Source organism: Chiloscyllium plagiosum, unplaced genomic scaffold (assembly GCF_037043375.1).
Source record: "Chiloscyllium plagiosum isolate Xiang-an unplaced genomic scaffold, Cpla_swu_hap1 HiC_scaffold_4, whole genome shotgun sequence".
Lineage (NCBI taxonomy): Eukaryota > Metazoa > Chordata > Chondrichthyes > Orectolobiformes > Hemiscylliidae > Chiloscyllium > Chiloscyllium plagiosum.
Genome location: NW_028270142.1, coordinates 108,727,824 through 108,749,657, shown reverse-complemented (window position 1 = coordinate 108,749,657; position 21,834 = coordinate 108,727,824). Strand labels below are relative to the sequence as shown.

Sequence of the window (21,834 nt, the reverse complement as noted above, 5' to 3'; positions counted from 1 at the left end):
CTGGGACAGGCATAAAACTAACTGGTCTGTAATGTCCTGTTTTCCTGTCTCACTCCCATTTTGAGTGAAGGAGTTTCATTTGCCATCTTCATATCTACTAGGACTTTCCCCAAACCTTTTAGAAAATCAAAACCAATACATCAACTGTCTCATTAGACATCAGTAAGACCTGAAGACAAGTGGTATCTGTACCGTTCAGACAGTCCACATCTGAACAATGCTGGGGCTGGAGTTCTTGCAAGCTATAGTACGAGGGAAATAGATCTGAAACAAGATAGTGGAGAAAAGACAAGACATTTGGTACAATGTGGTCCACTGAAAAAGAGAGACAAGGCAAAAGATATTAATACAGGAAATGGTCAACAGATGGTAACAGGAAGGGACGGGGATTACAAATCTGAAAGTAAACCAACAGCTATGCCTTGAATTTGCAAAAAGGACAAAAGTCAACACTAGCTGAACAAACAAAACATTTGAAAAATCCAAATGAAGCGACAGTACAAACAGAAATAAATATGATCTGTAGCCAGTTTGGAGACATGGATACAGAATGACATGAACTGGCACCTTATTATTGAAAGGTACGGGATAGTTAGCAAAGACCCTAAGCTAGAGGGAGTGACTGTGATATTAGCACAATAGAGATGGATAACCTCAGTTCACAAAATCAGGATGTAGAAATGGTTTGGGCAGAGGGGGGGGTCAAGTTGCTTGTGGGAATGGTGTTCAAGTCTCCTTAACAATCATCACAAGGGAGTGCATAAAGGAAGAAATAATGGGAGCAGAATATTTTTACCGATATATCAACTGGAAATGTCAGGTGGGCAAAGGTGGCATAGATGAAGAGTTCATGGAATGATTTCCTCAGTTTTTCAGAACAGCATGCTCTGGAGCCAACCAGAGGCTGGGCTATGCTGGATCTAGTTTTAGACAACAGGATTGGTTGAATTAATGATTTCACAATAAAATTGGCTGAACATAGCACTGACCATAATTTTCTTGAATTCTCCATTATTTGACAGAGAAAGGAGTGGGTAAGAGACAATATTTTTATGAATGTAAATAAGGTCCATTATGTGGACACAAAAGCAGAGCTGGCTAAAATGAATTGGCAAACTCACCAGAGATCCTCAAAAAGCTCCTTCTAAACTCAACTATTTCCTTTGGAGAACAGAAACACATCTCTGCACGGTGACTCCATGGTTAACACTGCTGCTGCACAATGTCAGGAACCCAGGTTCAATTCCAGACTTGGACGACTGTCTGTGTGGAGTTTGCACACTCTTCCTGTGATGACCTGAGTTTCCTCTGGGTGCTCCAGTTTCCTCCCACAGCCCAAAGAGATGCAGGTTAGGTGGATTAGCCATGGAAAATGCAAAGTTATAGGGATAGAGGAGTGTAGGTGGGCTATGGGAGGGATGCGGTTTGGAGGGTTGGTGTGGACTTGGGCTAAATGGCCTGCTTCCACACTGTAGGGATTCTATGATTCTAGGACTCTCTTGTACAGGATGCTGTGGGGCCACTTTTGAAGTATCATGAATAGTCCTGGTCATCCAGCTATAGGAAGTATATTATTAAATTAGAGTGTGTGCAGAAAAAATTTACAACAAAGTTACTAGGATTGCAGAGTTTGAGTTATAAAGGAGAAGTTCAATAAGCTGGGACTTCTTTCATTGTAGCGTAGGAGGTTGAGGGGTGACCATGCACAGGTTTATAAAGTCGTAAAAAAAAAGGTGCTTTCACTACATCTGGGGACTTCAAAACTAGCGGGCATAATTTTAAGGTGAGAGGACAAAGACTTAAGATCTGAAGGGCTTTATCACAGAGGGTGGTGCACATTTGGAATGAACTACTACAGCGAGTAGTGGATGCAGATACAGTAACAACATTTAAAAGAAATTTGGACAGGTATAAGAGGAGGAAAGATTTCGAGGGATATGGGCCAAATGCTGGCAAATGGCACTAGCTTAATTTGGGAAACTTGGTCAGCATGGAAGAGTTGGATTGGAGGGTCTGTTTCCATGCTCTTGGTCTTTATCGAAAAGGACAAGGGCAGCAGATACACTGCAACACTATTACCGCCACATTCCTTGCCAAACCACTCATCATCCTGACTTGGAAACATAACAACAATCCTTCATCATCACTGGGTCAAAATCCATACAGGCATTCTGGGTCTACCGACAGCACATGGACTGAAGACGTTAAAGAAGCAGCTCACCCCCTCCTGCACAAGGGAAACTAAGGATGGGTAATAAATGCTGGCCAGCTAGTGTCACCCATGTCCCACAAGTGAATAAAAAATATTGTCCCTAAGAGAACGACAGGCAGAGTTGACACAATCGTAAAAATATATCAATACATTGAGTCCATGGACAAAACTGTGGCTTAAATATAGTCAATTGCAAGGTCAAACAGTACTTTCGAATGGAGAAAAGATCAAAGCAGTGGAGGTGCAAAAAGACTTCAGAGTTCAGACACAGATCATTAAAATGTCATGAGCAAGTATAGAAAATAATCAACAACATAATAGAATGTTGGTCTTGATGTTTAATATACCAGAATACACGAAGTCTTGATTCAGGAACGGCCTAAATAAACCCCAGCATTCAGGTCACCAGACTTTGTAATGACAGAGAAATTTATCAGAATGACACCTATTCTTCAGGAATAAATTTCGAGGGAAGCTGCAAACCCTGGATTAAATAATTAAGGATGATGCCATTAAAACTTTGAATATATCAAATCAAACAGATAAGGTGAGCACAAAAAAACCTATTTCTTCTCATTGCAAAGTGTAACACAAGGGAGCAGAGTCAGAATTTAGGGGCCTTTCAGGAATCTAATTAGCAAAGGGGCAAAAGGTGATACAACTTCAGAACTTGCTTCCACATTGTCATAATTGCCTATAACACTTTATATCTGGCACACAAGCAATCAGCTGACTCTTGCACATGGAATTTTGGGGTGGGGTCTTTTCAGTTAAGCAGAAAGAGCCAGCATAGATCATGACATGTTATGTCTGACAAATCTCAGTGATTTTTTTTTGAAGAGGTGACTACAGTAGTGGACAGGAGAATGTATATGAATTTTGCTTATGTGGACTTCTAGAAGGCACTTGATAAAGCCCAACATAAAGGACTGTTATCGAAGGTAGAAGACCAAGTTACTGACATAGCTGGGAAATTGGTTGAGCGGCAGGTGACAGAAAGTAGGGATAATGGATAGGTACTCAAATTGGCAGGATGTGAATCATGAACTTGGGGCTCGCTATTGCTGGTCCAATAACATTAACACCACAGCACTGCCTTCCCTTGAATCAAGTTTATATTAACAACCAAAACAGAAATTGCGAGAAAAGCTCAGTAGGTCTGGCAGCATCTGTGAAAAGCAATCAGAATTAACGTTTCGGGTCCAGGGACCCTTCCTCATATTAAACCAACAGATCTCTTAATGAGGATAAAGGGGAAAAGCAATTATGGTCATTTACAGTGTAAAAGAAAAAAAAAGGTAGAAATCTTGAAATACAGGAATCCACATAAGTAATAGTTACTGATTTAAGACCACAACCAAATCTTGGCCATGGATACAATGCTAAAACAGATGAATTGCATGTGGTTCCATATACTAGACCTATGATTTTCATCATAATTGAGTTGGCACACAAAATACTGAATAATAGGGTACAGCAGCATTCATTTAATAAATTTAATGAGAAAGACAACTGACCCTGATAATGTTATCACAGATACCAACATGAACCACTTCGGTTTCCACGGTGAACAGAATTTGGGGACATTTTTACACAAGCAAGCAAGGATCACAACACATCCAAGCAATCTGGATTTCTACAAGCTGACTCAGGATGATACTGGTCAAAACTGAAGCACCAACTGAAGCACATAATGAGACTAAAACCTAGACGAAAACCTGAAGACTAACAATGGCTATAAAAACTGCTTTGCTCTGATTGCCATCTGTACGAAACAGAACAGAACTAACGGCTATGGTCACAATTAATGAGTTTAAGCTTGAGCGACTGATTCACACTGTAGTTCCTTGCATTTTCAATTTAGACTTAGTGAAAGTATTTTATGCACACAATAGGGTTTATGGTTAAAATTTAAGACAATTCATCATAGCAACAAAACAGACAGGCAAATCTGAGCATCTGAATGTCAAGTTAAACAGTAGCTTTCCTCTGTTGGCATGAATAATAAACCCTCAAACATGTTGCTGAACCATCATAAAAACATGTATAAACATGCAGATTGTTTTGTAGATAGCAACAGAATGTAATGACCCCTGACTGACAAGACATGCTGCAGAGCTCTCTATTACTTCCGCAACCCTAAGAGCAACACTTAACAAGTGGAAGTCAATATGCATGCATCATTCCATTGCAGTGGAGGTGCTCCCACCCACATCGACTGCTGCTGACCTATTAAAATCTCCGTTCACAAGTTAAACAACTACAGCAAATGTCAATCTCATCACAAAACATATTCTCCTATTTACACTACTGCTATGTCATTCCAATCCATGGTGCTAACAACGTACCCTAGATACTTCCACATGTTGAAAGTAATTATATGCGGCAAATATATGTTTATAATATACACGTTTATCAAAGCACCTCGGTTTCTGCAAACTATAACCCCCGATTACTTACAGAACTGCATGCCGATGCTCGAATTTTGCACCACCTGTACCATCCTCTGGATCAGTCTCGCCCCCCGAGCTGCTCTCAGTGGCATCTGAATCGAAAGCCCTCTCCGAAGTCCTGAGTTTTGCAGTCACGCTGGACACCAGTTTCAGCAAACTCTCAGAAACAGCTCGACCTTTCACAAAACTAGAAAAAGTATCCTCACTTGGCGAAGATAGCAAACATTTGCTGCTCCCGCCAGATCGGAGGGAAGAGCTCGGACTGGAATAAGTATCTCCATTACCGCCTTTTGAATCCGTTCTTGGGAAACTTCTCAACAATGAAGAACCAACCAGCAGGTCGTTGTTCCCGTGAAAAGTGCTTCTATGTTTATTATTACTGCTATTAAGAAATGTTTCAGTGAAAGAGGAAGAGAACTGTTTTAAACTGTGTTCCACCAAACCCGCCAGCTGCTGCTGGGCATGGCGCTCTACCTGTTTAGCTTGTACTACCTGCAAACGCTTGCACAATCGATGAGCCCTGCTCCTGATCTCAGCTTGTTTACCGATAACTAATAAACTCTGAGCACTCACCTCATCCTGACTAATATTATTATTGCGACTACCATTAGTATTACAATTGACACTATTACAGTTATTGTGGTGGTTAATAATGTCACCGAAAGTACTGTTTATTCTATCGATATGTTTTTTGATGTGATTATCAGTCCCCATACAATTTGGATTTATTTCGCCGTAGCGAGACTTAAGTGAACTTCCCGCGGGCTTGCTGGCATGAAATTCGGATCGACATCCGTAAGCGAGACCGGGGATTTTGGTGCTGCCTTTGGATAGTAGGCCGAGTTCGGGGGTGGCGGTGTTGCTGTTTTTCTGCAGCTGGGAGCAGCGGCTTTTATCCAGATTCCCCATGCCAGACAAAGCCGAGTTCAACGAGATGGCGCCGTTACTCCGCTGAATACCGCAGCCGCTCGACGCTTTGTTGCTGCCGTTCACCAAGCCAGGCTCGCGGCTGAGACAAGGCACTTCTTTGGCCAGGCCGTTGCTGGCAGTGCTAGATATCGCGGCTTTGCCCCTCTTCTTGCCCTCGCCGACTGGAGTAGAGAAAAATCCATCGGAATTCATTCTGTCCTGGCGCTTGCCGCAGAGCCTCGAGGCTTCCCTGTTTAGGCCGAGACCGGGGATTTCCGTAGAACTCACCCCCAGTTCCTGCGGCTCGCCGGCCTGGTGGTGACGATGGTACCGGCGGTGAGGAGAATGGTGAAAGTGGTTGTGATGGTTGTGGTGGTTATAATTATTTATCTCGGGCCCTTTGCCGTCTCCTCCTCGGTCGGCGACCGTGCACCTCTCGCCGCGGTGGTAAGACTGAGACTGGGGCTCGGGGCGCTGCCGTACTCTGGTCGGCCGGGCCAAAAACATAGAGTCCATACAGTCGACCGAGAAATATAAAGGGCCGGCCAGTTTATTATTTTTATTATTGTCCACCCCTTCGTCTAAAGTGCCATTTGTGGCCGAACAGGAAGGTGGCGAGGACGCAGCTGAAGGGGGCGACGACGAAAGCAGCGGCAGTGGTGATGACGACACGGCCAAGTTGAATCCGTGTTGCTGCTGCCGCACTTCGCCAGCGCTTTCACTCACAGCCGGGGAAACCATTCGCTTCAAGCGGCCGGCGGCCATCTTGTTTTTTTTTCCACCTCTTCCCCTCCCCCACCCTCCCATCTGTAACTTACCACCCCTCCCCCAACCAAACCTTCTCAACCGCGCGAGCTTCTCCCCACCCCCACCCTCGCGCTCTCTCTTCCCACCCTCTTCCATCAAAAGATTGCTTCCCCCCCCGCCATCAATTTAAAATGGCGGTGCCTGTTGTGTCCGGAAAAAACGCGCGCACTAGCCATTCCAACGGACAGTCTGGGTCAAAGCAGACAGGCAAAAAAAAATGCACGAGATTTATAACGTAGTCATAGTTATTTCTTGCATCATTAACTTAAAACCGTTTTCTCCCTTTTTCCAACGCTGCTTTATTACCAAAAATACAGAGAAGATATTTCACAATCTTCACCTTAGAGTACTGGTAAAGATTTTTTTTGTTTCATTGCATCAATTTAATTAAAATTGACTTGTGAACATTTAAAAGGCGATGGGAAAATAAGTGTAATTTATAACAAGGTCGCCTACTGCACAATATTTAATAATTACCATCCATAAAATTCACATATTTACACAGAATGAGGCGTATTCAACCCCTATTTATTATGTACGGTGAGGGTAGATCCTGTTTTGAGTAGTTTCCTTCACGGCCCAACGATCAGGCTTTCGGTTCGAGGAACAGAGAACGACATAATGAGAAGTTATCTTTTGTCTGCTGCTGGATCCTTGTAACCTTTTCAATTGACAATAATGAAACTTTATGTCGCATTCCTGCAGCACTTTCTATTAAATTGTATTAGATTATTAAGCTAAATTAGAAGAGGGCAAGATACTTGAGACAATATTTTATAAGAAATAAAAACATTTAAAGTTGATCACCAAAATCGTGAGGGTCCCGAAAAAAGAAAATAGGGAAGCGGGAAAGGAATTAGAAAGATTAGGCAACTGAAAACGCGACCATAAATGATAGATTATTAAATGGGGAATGCTCACAAGGTCAGAACTGAACGAATGCAGATGGCCCGAAGGAAAGAAGCCAGTTCAAAAATAGGCAAATTATAGACAGTTGTACGATTTCAAAACAAATATTGGAACCTTTATGAATCTAATCATCCTTTGATAATCCCATTCCTCTCTTCACCTCTACCGACCGTGGTTAAGTGTGAATTAATGCAGTTTGAATGACTAAACTGACTTAAAGTACAATGCCTTATTGCAGTTCGAAGTGGTCTGCCCCTTATTCTGAGACTGTCCTCTGAGACTGTCCACTGATCTTAGATATCCCAACTAGGAAAAATGTTCTTCCTGCTTCTACCTTATCAATCCCCATGAAAGCTTGAACATGACCACCAATAAGTCTTCCAGAGAAATCAGAGGGCCACTTTATCTAATCTTTCCTAGGAGGATAAGTTCCTCCATCCCAAAATTAGTTTGGTGAACCTCAATTGCACTCCCTGTGCAGCACACTTCTCTTGGGTACAGAGACCTTAACCACAATACTGGGGTGGTCTTTCCCCAAGGCTTTAGAAAATTGCAGGAAGACATCTCAACACCTGCAATCATGTAATAAATATATAATTTACCTACTAGGTTCTTAGCACAGCAGTCACGTACCCCATCTGGGCTATAAGACCTGAGTTCAAGTGCCACGTGCCCCACAAATGTGTCATAATTTGTCCAAACAGTATTGATTAAAGTAACAGGAACAGATGGACAATTTTCAAGACTTTTATGACAAAATAATAGTATCCGACATCTTGCTCAGAAGATTCAGCTTAAAGTCCCAACAGCGACTGAAATATGTCCTACAGTCCCTATTTTTTTTTCTTTTGTTCAGACCTGTGGTGCATACACAGTAGTGACATCCATAACTAGACATCAGCGTGTCAGCATACAGACTGGTGGACCCTTTGGAGAGCAATGCAACTTACAGGAAAAGTCATATGCATCATGTCGTATCTGAACAGTCTGTTCAAATTTGCCTTAATTGCGCACAGGACCCAAACATTTGGCCACACCCCCACCCCATTCCTTTGAAATTCAACATTTCCCAGTATTTTAACAAATACACTATGTTTTTCTTAGAATGGGTAACCTCTCATTTCTCCACATTGCATTTTGTGTTCCAGCTTTTTGGCCATTCACTTCACCTCTCCAGATCCCTTTAAAAGTATCTTTGCATCCACTTCACAGCTGAGACTTCCACCGAGTTTTGCGTCATCTGCAATCTTGGAATTATTACACTGCATCCTCACAGATAAATCATTGAAACACATTGTGACTAGATGGGACCCGGGCACTGACCCTTGCTGTATTCCACACGTCATAGCATGCCAGCCAGAAAATGATCCCTGTATTCCAATGTTTCTTGTATTTTAACCAGTTCTTGTTCTATGCCATTATATAAATCCCAGGCACTCTATTTTCCGTGTGGGACCTTACCAAATAGCACATCCACCAGTTTTGTTATTTATTCAACTCATTAGATCCCCCAAAAAAGATTCAGGCTTTGCCAAACACGAATGCTAGTGAATAATCTGGCATTCAAACATCTCAATTCTTTTTTAAAGTATGTTCCATAAACTCTGTTCTGGGGCACATTCTTCACTTTGCATTCTTGTCTCTTCCAGCCATATCTGTTTTTTTGACAGACTATCTTCATCTGTTGTCTTGCCATTTACTCAATCTTGCCAAACAGTATCCCTTCCCCCTCCATTTCCCTAATTCTGTCCCAATATAAATTATGCAAAATATTTTCCTCATCTTACCTATGGTGTTGCTGTCGACATGGACTGTGACAATTGGTTCCTCCCTCTTCTCACATCAAATTAGTGATATACTGAAACCTGGCACCAGGCAGGCAACACAGCCTTCTGGTTTCACAGTCTCGGTTGCACAGAATGATGTCATTTGCCCTAACTATTCTGTCCCTTGCTGCCACTAAATTCCTTTCAACTCCTCCTCTTCCCACTGCACCCCAAACACCCCACTCCTAAATGGCTCTGTATCCCATAGTCAAATCAATTTGTTATATCATAGCTGCTCTTGTCATTGGATAATTCTTACTTTCAATGGGTTTGAAATTCTAAGGGCCAAGGCTGCTCCATTGCCATGTTTTTGTTTCACTCTCCTGTCAGACTTACAATTATATCATCATGTCCCTAACCACTGATCAAATCAGACCATAGGATTTATCCTAGGATTGTCTGGGAAGCCAGGGAGGAGATTGCCGAGCCTTTGGCTTTGATCTTTATGTCATAATTGTCGCCAGGAATAGTGCCAGAAGACTGGAGGATAGCAAATGTTGTTCCCTTGTTCAAGAAGGGGAGTAGAGACAACACTGGAAATTATAGTCCTGTGAGCCTTACTTTGGTTGTGGGTAAAGTATTAGAAAGGGTTTATCATGATCTAGATATGAATAAGTTGATTAGGGATAGTCAGAGTTTTGTGAACGGTAGATTTTGCCTCACAAACCCTATTGAGTTATTTGAGAAGGTGACCAAGCAGGTGGATGAGGGTAAAGCGGTTGATGTGGTGTACGGTAAGGCATTTGATAAGGTTCCCCTAAGTGCGCAAAATATGGAGGCATGGGATAGAGGGTGATTTAGCAGTTTGGCGAGCTGAAAGATGACAGAGGATGGTGGTTGATGGGAAATGTTCCTCCTGGAGTTCAGTTTCTAATAGTGTACTGCAGGGATCTGTTTTGGGTCCACTGTCGTTTGTCATCCTTGTTGACAGGGTTGTTAAGCAGGCATAAGGTGTGTTAGCTTTTATTGATAGAGGCACTGAGTTTCAGAACCATGAGATCGTGCTGCAGCTGCAGAAAACTCTGTGCAGCCATACTTGGAATATTGCATACAGTTCTGGTTACCGCATTGTAGGAAGGATGTGGAAGCTTTGGAAAGGGTTCAGAGGAGATTTACTAGGAGGTTGCCTGTTATGGAGGGAAGAGCTGAAAATGTGTTGCTGGAAAAGCGCAGGTCAGGCAACATCCAAGGAACAGGAGAATCGACATTTCGGACATAAGCCCTTCTTCAGGAATGAGGAAAATGTGTCCAGAAGACTAAGATAAAAGGTAGGGAGGAGGGTTGGAAATGCAATAGGTGGAAGGAGGTCAAGGTGAGGGTGATAGGCCGGAGAGGTCAGGAAGAAGATTGCAGGTTAGGAAGGCGGTGCTGAGTTCGAGGGATTTGACTGAGACAAGGTGGGGGGAGGGGAAATGAGGAAACTGGAGAAACCTGAGTTCATCCCTTGTGGTTGGAGGGTTGCTAGGCGGAAGATGAGGCGCTCTTCCTCCAACCGTCGTGTTGCTATGGTCTGGCGATGGAGGAGTCCAAGGACCTGCATGTCCTTGGTGGAGTGGGAGGGGGAGTTGAAGTGTTGAGCCACGGGGTGGTTGGGTTGGTTGGTCTGGGTGTCCCAGAGCTGTTCTCTGAAACGTTCCGCAAGTAGGCGGCCTGTCTCCCCCATATAGAGGAGGTCACATCGGGTACAGCGGATGCAATAAATGATGTGTGTGGAGGTGCAGGTGAATTTGTGGCGGATATGGAAGTATCCCTTGGGGCCTTGGAGGGAAGTAAGGGGGGAGGTGTGGGCGCAAGTTTTACATTTCTTGCGGTTGCAGGGGAAGGTGCCGGGATTGGAGGTTGGGTTGGTGGGGGGTGTGGACCTGACGAGGGAGTCACAGAGGGAGTGGTCTTTTCGGAACGCTGATAGGGGAGGGGAGGGAAATATATCCTTGGTGGTGGGGTCTGTTTGGAGGTGGCGGAAATGACGGCGGATGATATGCTGTATATGGAGGTTGGTGGGGACCAGTGGGGTTCTGTCCTGGTGGCGGTTGGAGGGGTGGGGTTCAAAGTCAGAGAAGAGGGAAGTGGAGGAGATGCGGTGGAGGGCATCGTCGACCACGTCTGGGGGGAAATTGCGGTCTTTGAAGAAGGACGCCATCTGGGTTGTACGGTTTTGGAACTGGTCCTCCTGGGAGCAGATGCGGCGGAGACGAAGGAATTGGGAATATGGGATGGTGTTTTTACAGGGGACAGGGTGGGAGGTGTAGTCAAGGTAGCTGTGGGAGTCGATGAGTTTATAGTAAATGTCCGTGTTGATTCGGTCGCCCGAGATAGAAATGGAAAGGTCTAGGAAGGGGAGGGAGGAGTCTGAGACGGTCCAGGTGAATTTGAGGTCAGGGTAGAAGGTGTTGGTAAAGTGGATGAACTGTTCAATCTCCTCGTGGGAGCATGAGGCAGCGGCTATACAGTCATCGATGTAGTGGAGGAAAAGGTGGGGGGTGGTGCCAGTGCAGCTGCGGAAGATGGACTGTTCCAGATATCCTACGAAGAGGCAGGCATAGTTGGGGCCCAGGCGGGTGCCCATGGCTGCTCCTTTGGTTTGGACCTGCCTACGGAACCGACTGATCCCGCATGGACTCCGGACTAGGTTCCGACCAACAAAATTTGGAAACTTCCTTGAAGAAGCTCTCTTCCTCTCTCTACAAGGATTTCAGTGAGTCCCTCTCTCACTGCACACCCCAGGTCATCTCCTCTGCACAGAAGCTCTTCAGCCACATTCTCAAACAGACTCACTTTCACAGCCACATCTCCTTCCTCAGCACCTGTCTACGGAACCGACTGATCCCGCACGGAGTCCGGACTACGTTCCGACCAACAAAATCTGGAATCATCATCTCAGGGGATCTCCCATCCACCGCCTCCAACCTCATAGTCCCACAAATCCGCACCGCCCGTTTCTACCTCCTGCCCAAAATCCACAAACCTGACTGCCCCGGCCGACCCATTGTCTCAGCCTGCACCTGCCCCACCAACTCATCTCTGCACACCTCGACACGGTCCTGTCCCCCTTAGTCCAAGAACTCCCCACCTACATTCGGGACACCACCCATGCCCTCTACCTCCTCCATGATATTCGTTTCCCCGGTCCCCAACGCCTTATCTTCACCATGAACATGCAGTCCCTGTACACCTCCATCCCTCATCACGAAGGACTCAAAACCCTCCGCTTCTTCCTTTCCCGTCGTACCAACTAGTACCCTTCCACTGACACCCTCCTTCGACTGACTGAACTAGTCCTCACCCTGAACAACTTCTCTTTCCAATCCTCCCACTTCCTCCAAACCAAAGGAGTAGCCATGGGCACCTACATGGGCCCCATCTATGCCTGCCTTTTCGTAGGATATGTGGAACAGTCCATCTTCCGCAGCTACACTGGCACCACCCCCCACCTTTTCCTCCACTACATCGATGACTGTATCGGCGCTGCCTCGTGCTCCCACAGGAGGTTGAACAGTTCATCCACTTTACCAACACCTTCCACCCCGACCTCAAATTCACCTGGACCGTTTCAGACTCCTCCCTCCCCTTCCTAGACCTTTCCATTTCTATCTCGGGCAACTGAATCAACACGGACATTTACTATAAACCGACCGACTCCCACAGCTACTTAGACTATACCTCCTCCCACCCTGCCCCCTGTAAAAACGCCATCCCATATTCCCAATTCCTTCGTCTCCGCCGCATCTGCTCCCAGGAGGACCAGTTCCAAAGCCGTACAACCCAGATGGCCTCCTTCTTCAAAGACCGCAATTTCTCCCCAGACGTGGTCGACGATGCCCTCCACCGCATCTCCTCTACTTCCCGCTCCTCCGCCCTTGAGTCCCGCCTGTCCAACCGCCACCAGGACAGAACCCCACTGGTCCTCACCTACCAACCTCCATATACAGCGTATCATCCGCCGTCATTTCCACCACCTCCAAACGGACCCCACCACCAAGGATATATTTCCCTCCCCTATCAGTGTTCCGAAAAGACCACTCCCTCCGTGACTCCCTCGTCAGGTCCACAACCCCCACCAACCCAACCTCCAATCCCGGCTTCTTCCCCTGCAACCGCAAGAAATGTAAAACTTGCGTCCACACCTCCCCCTTTACTTCCCTCCAAGGCCCCAAGGGATACTTCCATATCCGCCACAAATTCACCTGCACCTCCACACACATCATTTATTGCATCCGCTGTACCCGATGTGGCCTCCTCTATATGGGGGAGACACGCCGCCTACTTGCGGAACGTTTCAGAGAACACCTCTGGGACACCCGGACAAACCAACCCAACCACCCTGTGGCTCAACACTTCATCTCCCCCTCCCACTCCACCAAGGACATGCAGGTCCTTTGACTCCTCCATCGCCAGACTATAGCAACATGACGGTTGGAGGAAGAGCACCTCATCTTCCGCCTGGGAACCCTCCAACCACAAGGGATGAACTCAGATTTCTCCAGTTTCCTCATTTCCCTTCCCCCCACCTTGTCTCAGTCAAATCCCTCGAACTCAGCACTGCCTTCCAAGCCTGCAATCTTCTTCCTGACCTCTCCGCCCCCACCCCAATCCGGCCTATCACCCTCACCTTGACCTCCTTCCACCTATCGCATTTCCAACGCCCCTCCCCCAAGTCCCTCCTCCCTACCTTTTATTCTAGCCTGCTGGACACACTTTCCTCATTCCTGAAGAAGGGCTTATGCTCGAAACGTCGATTCTCCTGTTCCTTGGATGCTGCCTGACCTGCTGCGCTTTTCCAGCAACACATTTTCAGCTCTGATCTCCAGCATCTGCAGTCCTCACTTTCTCCTGTTATGGAGGGAAGGTCTTACAAGGAAAGGCTGAGGGACTTAAGGCTGTTTTCATTAGAGAAAAGTTTGAGTGGTGACTTAATTGAGACATAAGCTAATCAGTGGGTTCCTCAGTCTTTTTCCTCAGATGGCAATGGCTCGCAGGAGGGGAGAGAGCTTTAAACGGAGGGATGATAGATGTAGGACAGACGTCAGAGGTAGTTCCTTGACTCGGTTGTAGGGACGTGGAACACACTGCCTGCAACAGTAGTAGACTCACCAACTTTAAAGGGCATTTAAATGGTCATTGGATAGACATATGGATGAGAATTGATTAGATTAGATTTCCAACAGTATGGAAACAGGCTCTTCGGACCAACCAGTCCACACCGGCCCTCCGAAGAGCAACCCACCCAGACCCATTTTCCCTCTGACTAATGCACCTGACACTATGGGCAATTTTTAGCATGGCCAATTCACCTGACCTGCACATGAAAAAGATTAGGCAACTGAAAACCCGACCATAAATGATAGATTATTAAATTGGGAATGCTCACAAGGTCAGAACTGAACGAATACAGATGGCCCGAAGAAAAGAAGCCAGTTCAAAAATAGGCAAATTGTAGACAGTTGTACGATTTCAAAACAAATGTTGGAACCTTTATGAATCTAATCATCCTTTGATAACCACGGTAGGTAGAGGTGAAGAGAGGAATGGGATTAAGTGTGAACTAATGCAGTTTGAATGACTAAGCTGATTTAAAATACAATTCCTTATTGCAGTTCGAAGTGGTCTGCCCCTTATTCTGGGACTGTCCACTGATCTTAGATATCCCAACTAGGAAAAATGTTCTTCCTGCATCTACCTTATCAATCCCCATGAACGTTTCCACAGTTTCCTGCATCTACCTTATCGATGGGTGGCACGGTGGTTAGCACTGCTGCCTCACAGCACCAGAGACTGGGGTTCAATTCCTGCTTCAGACTACTGACTGTGTGGAGTTTGCACATTCTCCCTGTGTCTGCGTGGGTTTCCTCCAGGTGCTCCGGTTTCCTCCCACGATCCAAAAAGGGTAGGTGAATTGGCTATGCTAAATTGCCCGTAGTGTTAGGGACAGGGGTAAATATAGGGGAATGGGTCTGGGTGGGTTGCGCTTTGGCGGGTTGGTGTGGACTTGTTGGGCCGAAGGGCCTGTTTCCACACTAAGTAATCTAACCTAATCTTTGGAATGTGGGAGGAAACCGGTGGACCCAGAGGAAACCCACACAGACACGGGGACAATGTGCAAATTCCACACACAGTGCCAGAGGCTGGAATCGAACCTGGGACCCTGGTGCTGTGAGGCAGCAGTGCTAACCACTGAGCCACCGTGCCGCGGGTGGAGGCAAAGACAGTTTGTTTTTAAGCAAGGGTGATAATTCCTCAGATGAATGCAGCAAAAGAAGCCAAGTCTCTGGCACAATGTGTGGTTCAGCAGTACTCCGATTCATGCACATGTTCCTCAGCAGAATGTGAAGATGGCTGGGGTGAGGACTGCTGCAAAGGAAAGAGTGGAAACCAAATAGCGGAATGGTTGGAACAGATAGGTGTTTTTGCTGTCATGGAAGTGACTCCACCAGGGTGAAGGATGTCACTGAAGGGTGACAATCAACTAGGTAAAAACAATGACTGCAGATGCTGGAAACCAGATTTTGGATTAGTGGTGCTGGAAGAGCACAGCAGTTCAGACAGCATCCGATGAGCAGCAAAATCAACGTTTCGGACAAAAGCCCTTCATCAGAAATGCAAAATCGGCATTTCGGGCAAAAGCCCTTCATCAGGAATTCCTGATGAAGGGCTTTTGCCCGAAATGCCGATTTTGCATTTCTGATGAAGGGCTTTTGTCCGAAACGTTGATTTTGCTGCTCCTCGGATGCTGTCTGAACTGCTGTGCTCTTCCAGCACCACTAATCCAAAAACTGAAGGGTTACAGGCTGCTGTTGGAAGAGGGATAGCATGGTCCAGATTGGTACCAATGACATAGATAGAAAGAAAATGGGGTTCCAGAAGCAGTTTCTGGGGCATTAGGACCTTTTCAAGGAGAATGAGTCACAGCTTAGCAGTTCCAGGATAAATGAACTAAGGGAAATTTGCAAGTGCTGTTGGAGCAGGTTTGAATTCTATTCTTGGGAGGGTGACAAACAGAGAATTCAGATGAAGGAAAAGTCATTATGGTGGAGCATTCCGAAGAAGAATCATTATCAGACTTGAAACATGAACGCTCTCTCTCTCTCTCTCTCTCTCTCTCTCCCCACAGATGCTGCCAGACCTGCTGCGTTTCTTTCGCACTTCATATTTATTTCAGATCAATTATTTTGTTTTATTTAAATGTTGGTAGGAGTTTATTACATAACACAAAGCAGTGTTACATCAGGCATGATATAAATTAAGAATGTAGAGGTTCATGTAACAAGGGAATGCAATAATTATTAGTGATTTCAAATACATATTTACACAGAAAATGTATATACACACACACACACACACACACACACACAAAGGGTAAATCTCATGAGCACGAACACTGTACAGAATGAATTCTTGAATGGTTTTCCAGAGCATGTTGAGGAGCCAGCTTGGAACAGGAACAGGCTATTTTTGGTTGAATATTATGCAATGAGAGAAAGATCATTAGTAATCTTGCCATCAGGTAGCCTTTTATAAACAGTTATCATAATTAAGAGAATGTTCTCAAATGTAATGAACAAGCTCATATCAAGGGTCTTATTTCTGAACAAAGGAAGTCATGAAGTTACAAGGAGCAAATTAGCTGTGGAGGACTGGGAAAATGCATCAACAGGAAGCCATGACTACTACTTTACACAGTGGCGAATTTGGCACTCTGGACAAGCACACTCTAACAGACAAGTATTGGACAAATTAATCGGGCTGAAAATTGAAATTACCAGGACCTTATGTGGTGCATCTCAGAATGCTGCGAGAAAGATAGATATCATGACAATCATCCATCAAAATTCTGTAGATTCTGGAATGGCCCAGTACTTAAGGGGGCACAGAAAATAATGAACAGTCAGCCTGACATCAGCAAGGAATTATTGTAAGGTTTGATGGAGGATATAATAGTTCAATGTAAACAAAAATTCTTCATGGGACAAAGTCGATGTGCATTCATGCAAAGGAAATAACACTTGATAAAGGTGTTGTTAGCAGACTAGACAAGGACTCACCTATGGATATGGCTCATTTGAATTTTCACAAAACTTCTGAGGAGTTTGCCTCAGCTGGTTAAACAACAAAATTAGGGCACATGGGATAATAACATGCTTGTGTGGATTGGTTAACAGGAAATAAAGTGAAAGTAGGATATCAACATGATGTGGTTGGCAGGCCTTTACTGGTGGGATACTGTAAAGAATGGTGCTTGGACCCAACAGTTCAGAATCTATCAATGATTTGCACGCAGAGACCAAATATAATTTTGCAATTGTTGGAGATTACCAAATTTCATTATATCTTTGAGAGGATGCAGAGGCTTCAGGGAGATTTGGACATGCTGAATTTGTAGGCAAGAACATGGCAAATGGAATACAGTGTGAGGTTATTCACTTTGCTCAAGGGAGCAGTGTAGTTCTGAAAATGGAGAGGAGTTGGGAAGTGTTCATGGATAAAGGCAAGAGTGTATCTTGGTTCATAGGTCACTGAAGGCCAACATACAGGTGCAACAAGCAGTTGGGAAGGAAAATGGTATGCTGGCTTTCATAACAAGAGGATGTTAGGACAGGAGAAAAGAAGTTTGGTTCAGTCATATGGAACCTTGATGAGGCTACTCTGGAGTAGTCTGTGCAGTTATGATCCTTTTGCCAAAGGAAGGAGGGACTTGCAGTACAGAATGTGTAGCAGATATTCCATGAACTAATACGGAGATTATGGGACTGTTCTGAGGAGTGATGAAGGAAACAGAGCTTACATTCTCTGGAGGTTCAAACAGTGAGACGTGACCTCATCAAAGTATACAAAATTCTTACATGAGCACACAGGTGTTTTCCTGGTGATCAAAAAAATTCAAATCTATTTACAGCAGTTTCTTTGTCTCTCTATACATCAAAATGTGCAAAATTCTTGCAAGATGTGACCAGTTTTGGAGGGGGGAGGATGTTGGAATTATGTCTAGATCTCGGTACACAAGCTGAGAAGAACAACAAACCATTTAGCTCCAAGATGAGATGGAATTTCTTTAGAGTAGTCCATTCTTGGAATTCTCTACCAGAGGACTGAGGAAGCTCAGAGTATGATTAAGACAGAGATTGATAGAGATGTTAAGAGATCAGACGATGAAAGACCACATTTTCTTTTGGATCTACAAAACTGAAATGGAGGTTGCTCTGCTAAAACTGATTTCAGGAGAGTTTGCATCTTGAAAACTAAATGTAGCATATTTCTGAATTGTACAATACAATCTTGCCTCTCGAAGCAACATGAGGGAGCATTTGAGAACGAGTAGCATCAAGAATCTCAAGTGAAGAAAATTCTGCCTGACAACATCCAGAACCGACAGACAGAAAGCATCCATCTCCCTCTTCATATGGGTAAAAGGAGAATGAAGAAATCATTCTAAAACCAGAGGTCGAGGTTCACTCAACCAAATTGTAGGATAACTGTCACCATGTAGACAGGATGTCACCATTGCAAAATCACAAGATCCAATAGAAAATAGCTTTCCATCTTGTGGCCTGCATTTTCAATCCTCAGAATTTTGTTTCCTATGTATTTATTCCTTTTTCCACCCAGAATATGTGTTATAATGTCTTTTGTCTAAATGTGTTTGCATTTGGGAATATTGAAGGGGTACACTAACTTGAAGAAATTAGAAATCTTTTACTTTCACTGCTGTTGTTAAAGTTAAGTGTGCTGCAATTCATGAATTTTTTTACCCAATCACTGAAAAGAATTGCTTTTGTCTTGAGTCGCAGTCAGCCAAATTGGTTATTTTTGGTGGTCTCCTTATGATTTTATCTCATTGCAAATTGAGAGTTTTGAAACATGAGAGCACAATTATTGGCACACACCACCACTAGAATGGCAGAGCAGGTTTGAGGTGATTAGCCCATTCCAGTTCTTATGTTCCTAAACGCTATTCCAACAAGCATTGGTCTAATTTTCAGCACCAATGGGCTTTCTCGCCCACCCAAGACTTCAAGTCATCTGAAGGCTTTGAGCAGAATAATGAATAAATGTCATTCTTTTCAACCTCCATTACAAAATGTTATTACAACTTCCATCATCCTCCCTTTCCACTATGTTGATAAACATGACTGAGAAAACACTGAAGTCTGACCTAAAGTGGATTTTCAACACAAAATCCTCTCCAGCACAAGGACCACCAACAGGATATAAGCTGCTTCTGTGATTCTCTCAATTGAGGAAATGCCAAAACTCTCATTAGAGCCTTTGTTAAATGCAAATGGACCAAATTTCAATGTTTTTTCTGGACAAGAGTAGATCCTCCAACGACTAAAAACTTGCATCCAGAAGTCAAATAGCCTCAAATCATCCTGAATCAAGCCCAGATCATCAACTGCTGACTTATACCGGCTCTCAGATCAATACAGTTCAAATTTAAACTTCTCATCCTCATGTTAAAATTCCTCAGGCTTACTCTCACCTGAGAATCAGAGAAGCAGCACAGGACTGACTGGATGACAAATTCAGAGACATGAATTAAATTCCATGAGACACAAGTTGAAATTCTGCCAGTGCAAAGAAATTTAAAACAATTAAGTACGGATGGAATAAAAACACCAGCGTCAGTAATGAGGACCATAAAATTACTGTTTGGTCACAAACATCCAATCTGCTGCCATGAATACCTTTTCAATGATATCTGACTATACATGACTCCAGACCCATTTCAGCATGCTTGTCTCTCAAGTGGACTATGAATTGACCTTGTAAACTTCAAGGCTGTATTCAAGAAGCTAGTGCACCACTACATTCAAATGCAACTGGTTGTGTGCTATGATTTCTGATTTTGCCAGTAACGCACGCATCCTATAAATGATTTGAAAACAGCATTAATATGAACACTTTTACAACCCACAAAACCTCAACTCCCACTTTAACCAGTTGTGTATTTGGACTCTTCTCACCACTGACTACTTTGCTTCCAATGTTTGGTCCCCATGATTTTTCCTGAACTACTACTACTCCTTAAAGTCCCCTGTTTCACTTAAACTTTTGATCATTTTCATTGTTTGACTTTTATTTTTAAAAAGAGTTAAGGCAAATGTTGACCAAGACAAAAGCAAGCACTATAGTAACAGGAGAAGAACTGGGTAGTCATCAGAGGCTTGGAGACTTGTGAAGGAAGAGATTTATCACAATGTATTATTTCAGTTACCTGGAGAAAATGCACTAGGTTAGGCCCGTTGAAATGGTCATATTTAGATGATTGGAGAGCACAATCAGCAAGAGAAGTTTGCAGTTTGGAGTGGGGTGGGATAGAGAGAAGAGCTGAAGAAAGATTCAGATTTACCTGTGTTTCTGGGCGGAAAGATTTCCAGGATGGAAAATAAAGGGTGTCAGAATTTGATTAGCTAAGCTTGGGAGTGTTTTCAAGTCATGATGAAGCTAACACAAGAAATGGGGTAGTGGCTATGTAACAGATATTTCAGTTGATTTTCCAACCCCCACCAAAAGCAAATGATTGCTAACTCTCTGCCCTTTTAAATGAGTTTAAACAGATGTGGATTTCTTTTTCCAAATTCTGATGGTGAGAAAGGGGCAGGTACACTTTTAAGGAATTGAATAATCTAAATCAGCAACAAAAACTGAAGTTGCTGGGAAAGCTCAACAGGTCTGGTAGCATCTATTAAGAGAAATCAGAGTTAATGTACAGGTCCAGTGATCATTCCTCAGAACTGAGGAACCATTCTGAGGAAAGGTCACCAGACCGGAAATGTTAACTCTGATATCTCTTCACAGATGCTACGAGAGTTGCTGAACTCTTCCAGCAATTTCTTTTTGATTCATATTTATAGCATTCGCAGTTCTTTTGGCTTTTATGAAAATAAGCATTTCGTCTTGTAACCAACCAGCAGCTGCTGCCGAAAACCGGTTATTGACTAAAATGAAAAGATCCATTGATTAAAGCAAGGCTAGAGAAAGGACCGGGAGTCAGACTCTGCTGCTCCCAGTGACTGGAAACTTGAGTGTTCACAGTCTCTCCTACAGTTCCTATTCATGTGGCAGAGCTTGTCACACCACAATGACCTTACAAATAACTGACTGTCCAACATGTGACTGCACAAGCAAAAGGCTAAGAAGAATTTGCTTGACTTAATTCAGGAGCTCCAGAAGACACTAACTCAATTATTTGTGGAGACACACACTTTAAGAGCCACATGACAAGTGAATGTCAGGAAAGCCCCAATTAAAATAATGTCTCAAGCACCAGTATAAAATTAAGATCTCGTAAATATTGGAAATAAAATCTAGTGAGGTGAGGTGGCATATGGGAATTTATAATAAATTTCAGAGTTTCCCTTGCTGAGTCAATAAATTCCGAAAAGCCAATGAGACCCAACAAAAGTGCTGAAGGCTTGGGCCTGACTTGTGTTGACTTAGTTACCCTCATAAGGATGGGGAAAGGAGCGCTTCAAATGACAAATGTTGAAGAACAGAAAAATAAAACATCTGAAGGGTGCCAGTGTTGACCTCAGAGCTGGCACCTCTAGTGCTCTCAATCAATTTGCATTCCAACACAAAAATTTACAAAGAAAATATAGCAAAATCTGAAATACAACTTCAAACAAATGTACAGGGTTTGTTTGACAAAGTTTGGAACTCCAGTTTTCATTTAAAGCATGAACCAGTTTTCAAATTCATACGCTGTCGTCATGCATTGTCT

The 21,834-nt window shown here is 43.9% G+C and overlaps 1 protein-coding gene and 1 long non-coding RNA gene across 2 annotated transcripts in view; both read right to left on the bottom strand.

Moving 5' to 3' along the window:
* The window catches only part of LOC122548963 (KAT8 regulatory NSL complex subunit 1-like), a 169,343-nt gene extending 162,962 nt beyond the window's left edge, over positions 1-6,381 (bottom strand). Inside the window, exon 1 of the mRNA XM_043687998.2 lies at positions 4,673-6,381. Coding sequence (XP_043543933.2) covers positions 4,673-6,381 — 1,709 coding nt within the window. The remainder of the gene's footprint in view (positions 1-4,672) is intronic.
* A 158-nt stretch (positions 6,382-6,539) lies between these two features.
* LOC148150462 (uncharacterized) overlaps positions 6,540-21,834 on the bottom strand; it is a 32,649-nt gene continuing 17,354 nt past the window's right edge. The window contains exon 3 of the long non-coding RNA XR_015757022.1: positions 6,540-7,042. This is a non-coding gene — a long non-coding RNA (uncharacterized LOC148150462). The remainder of the gene's footprint in view (positions 7,043-21,834) is intronic.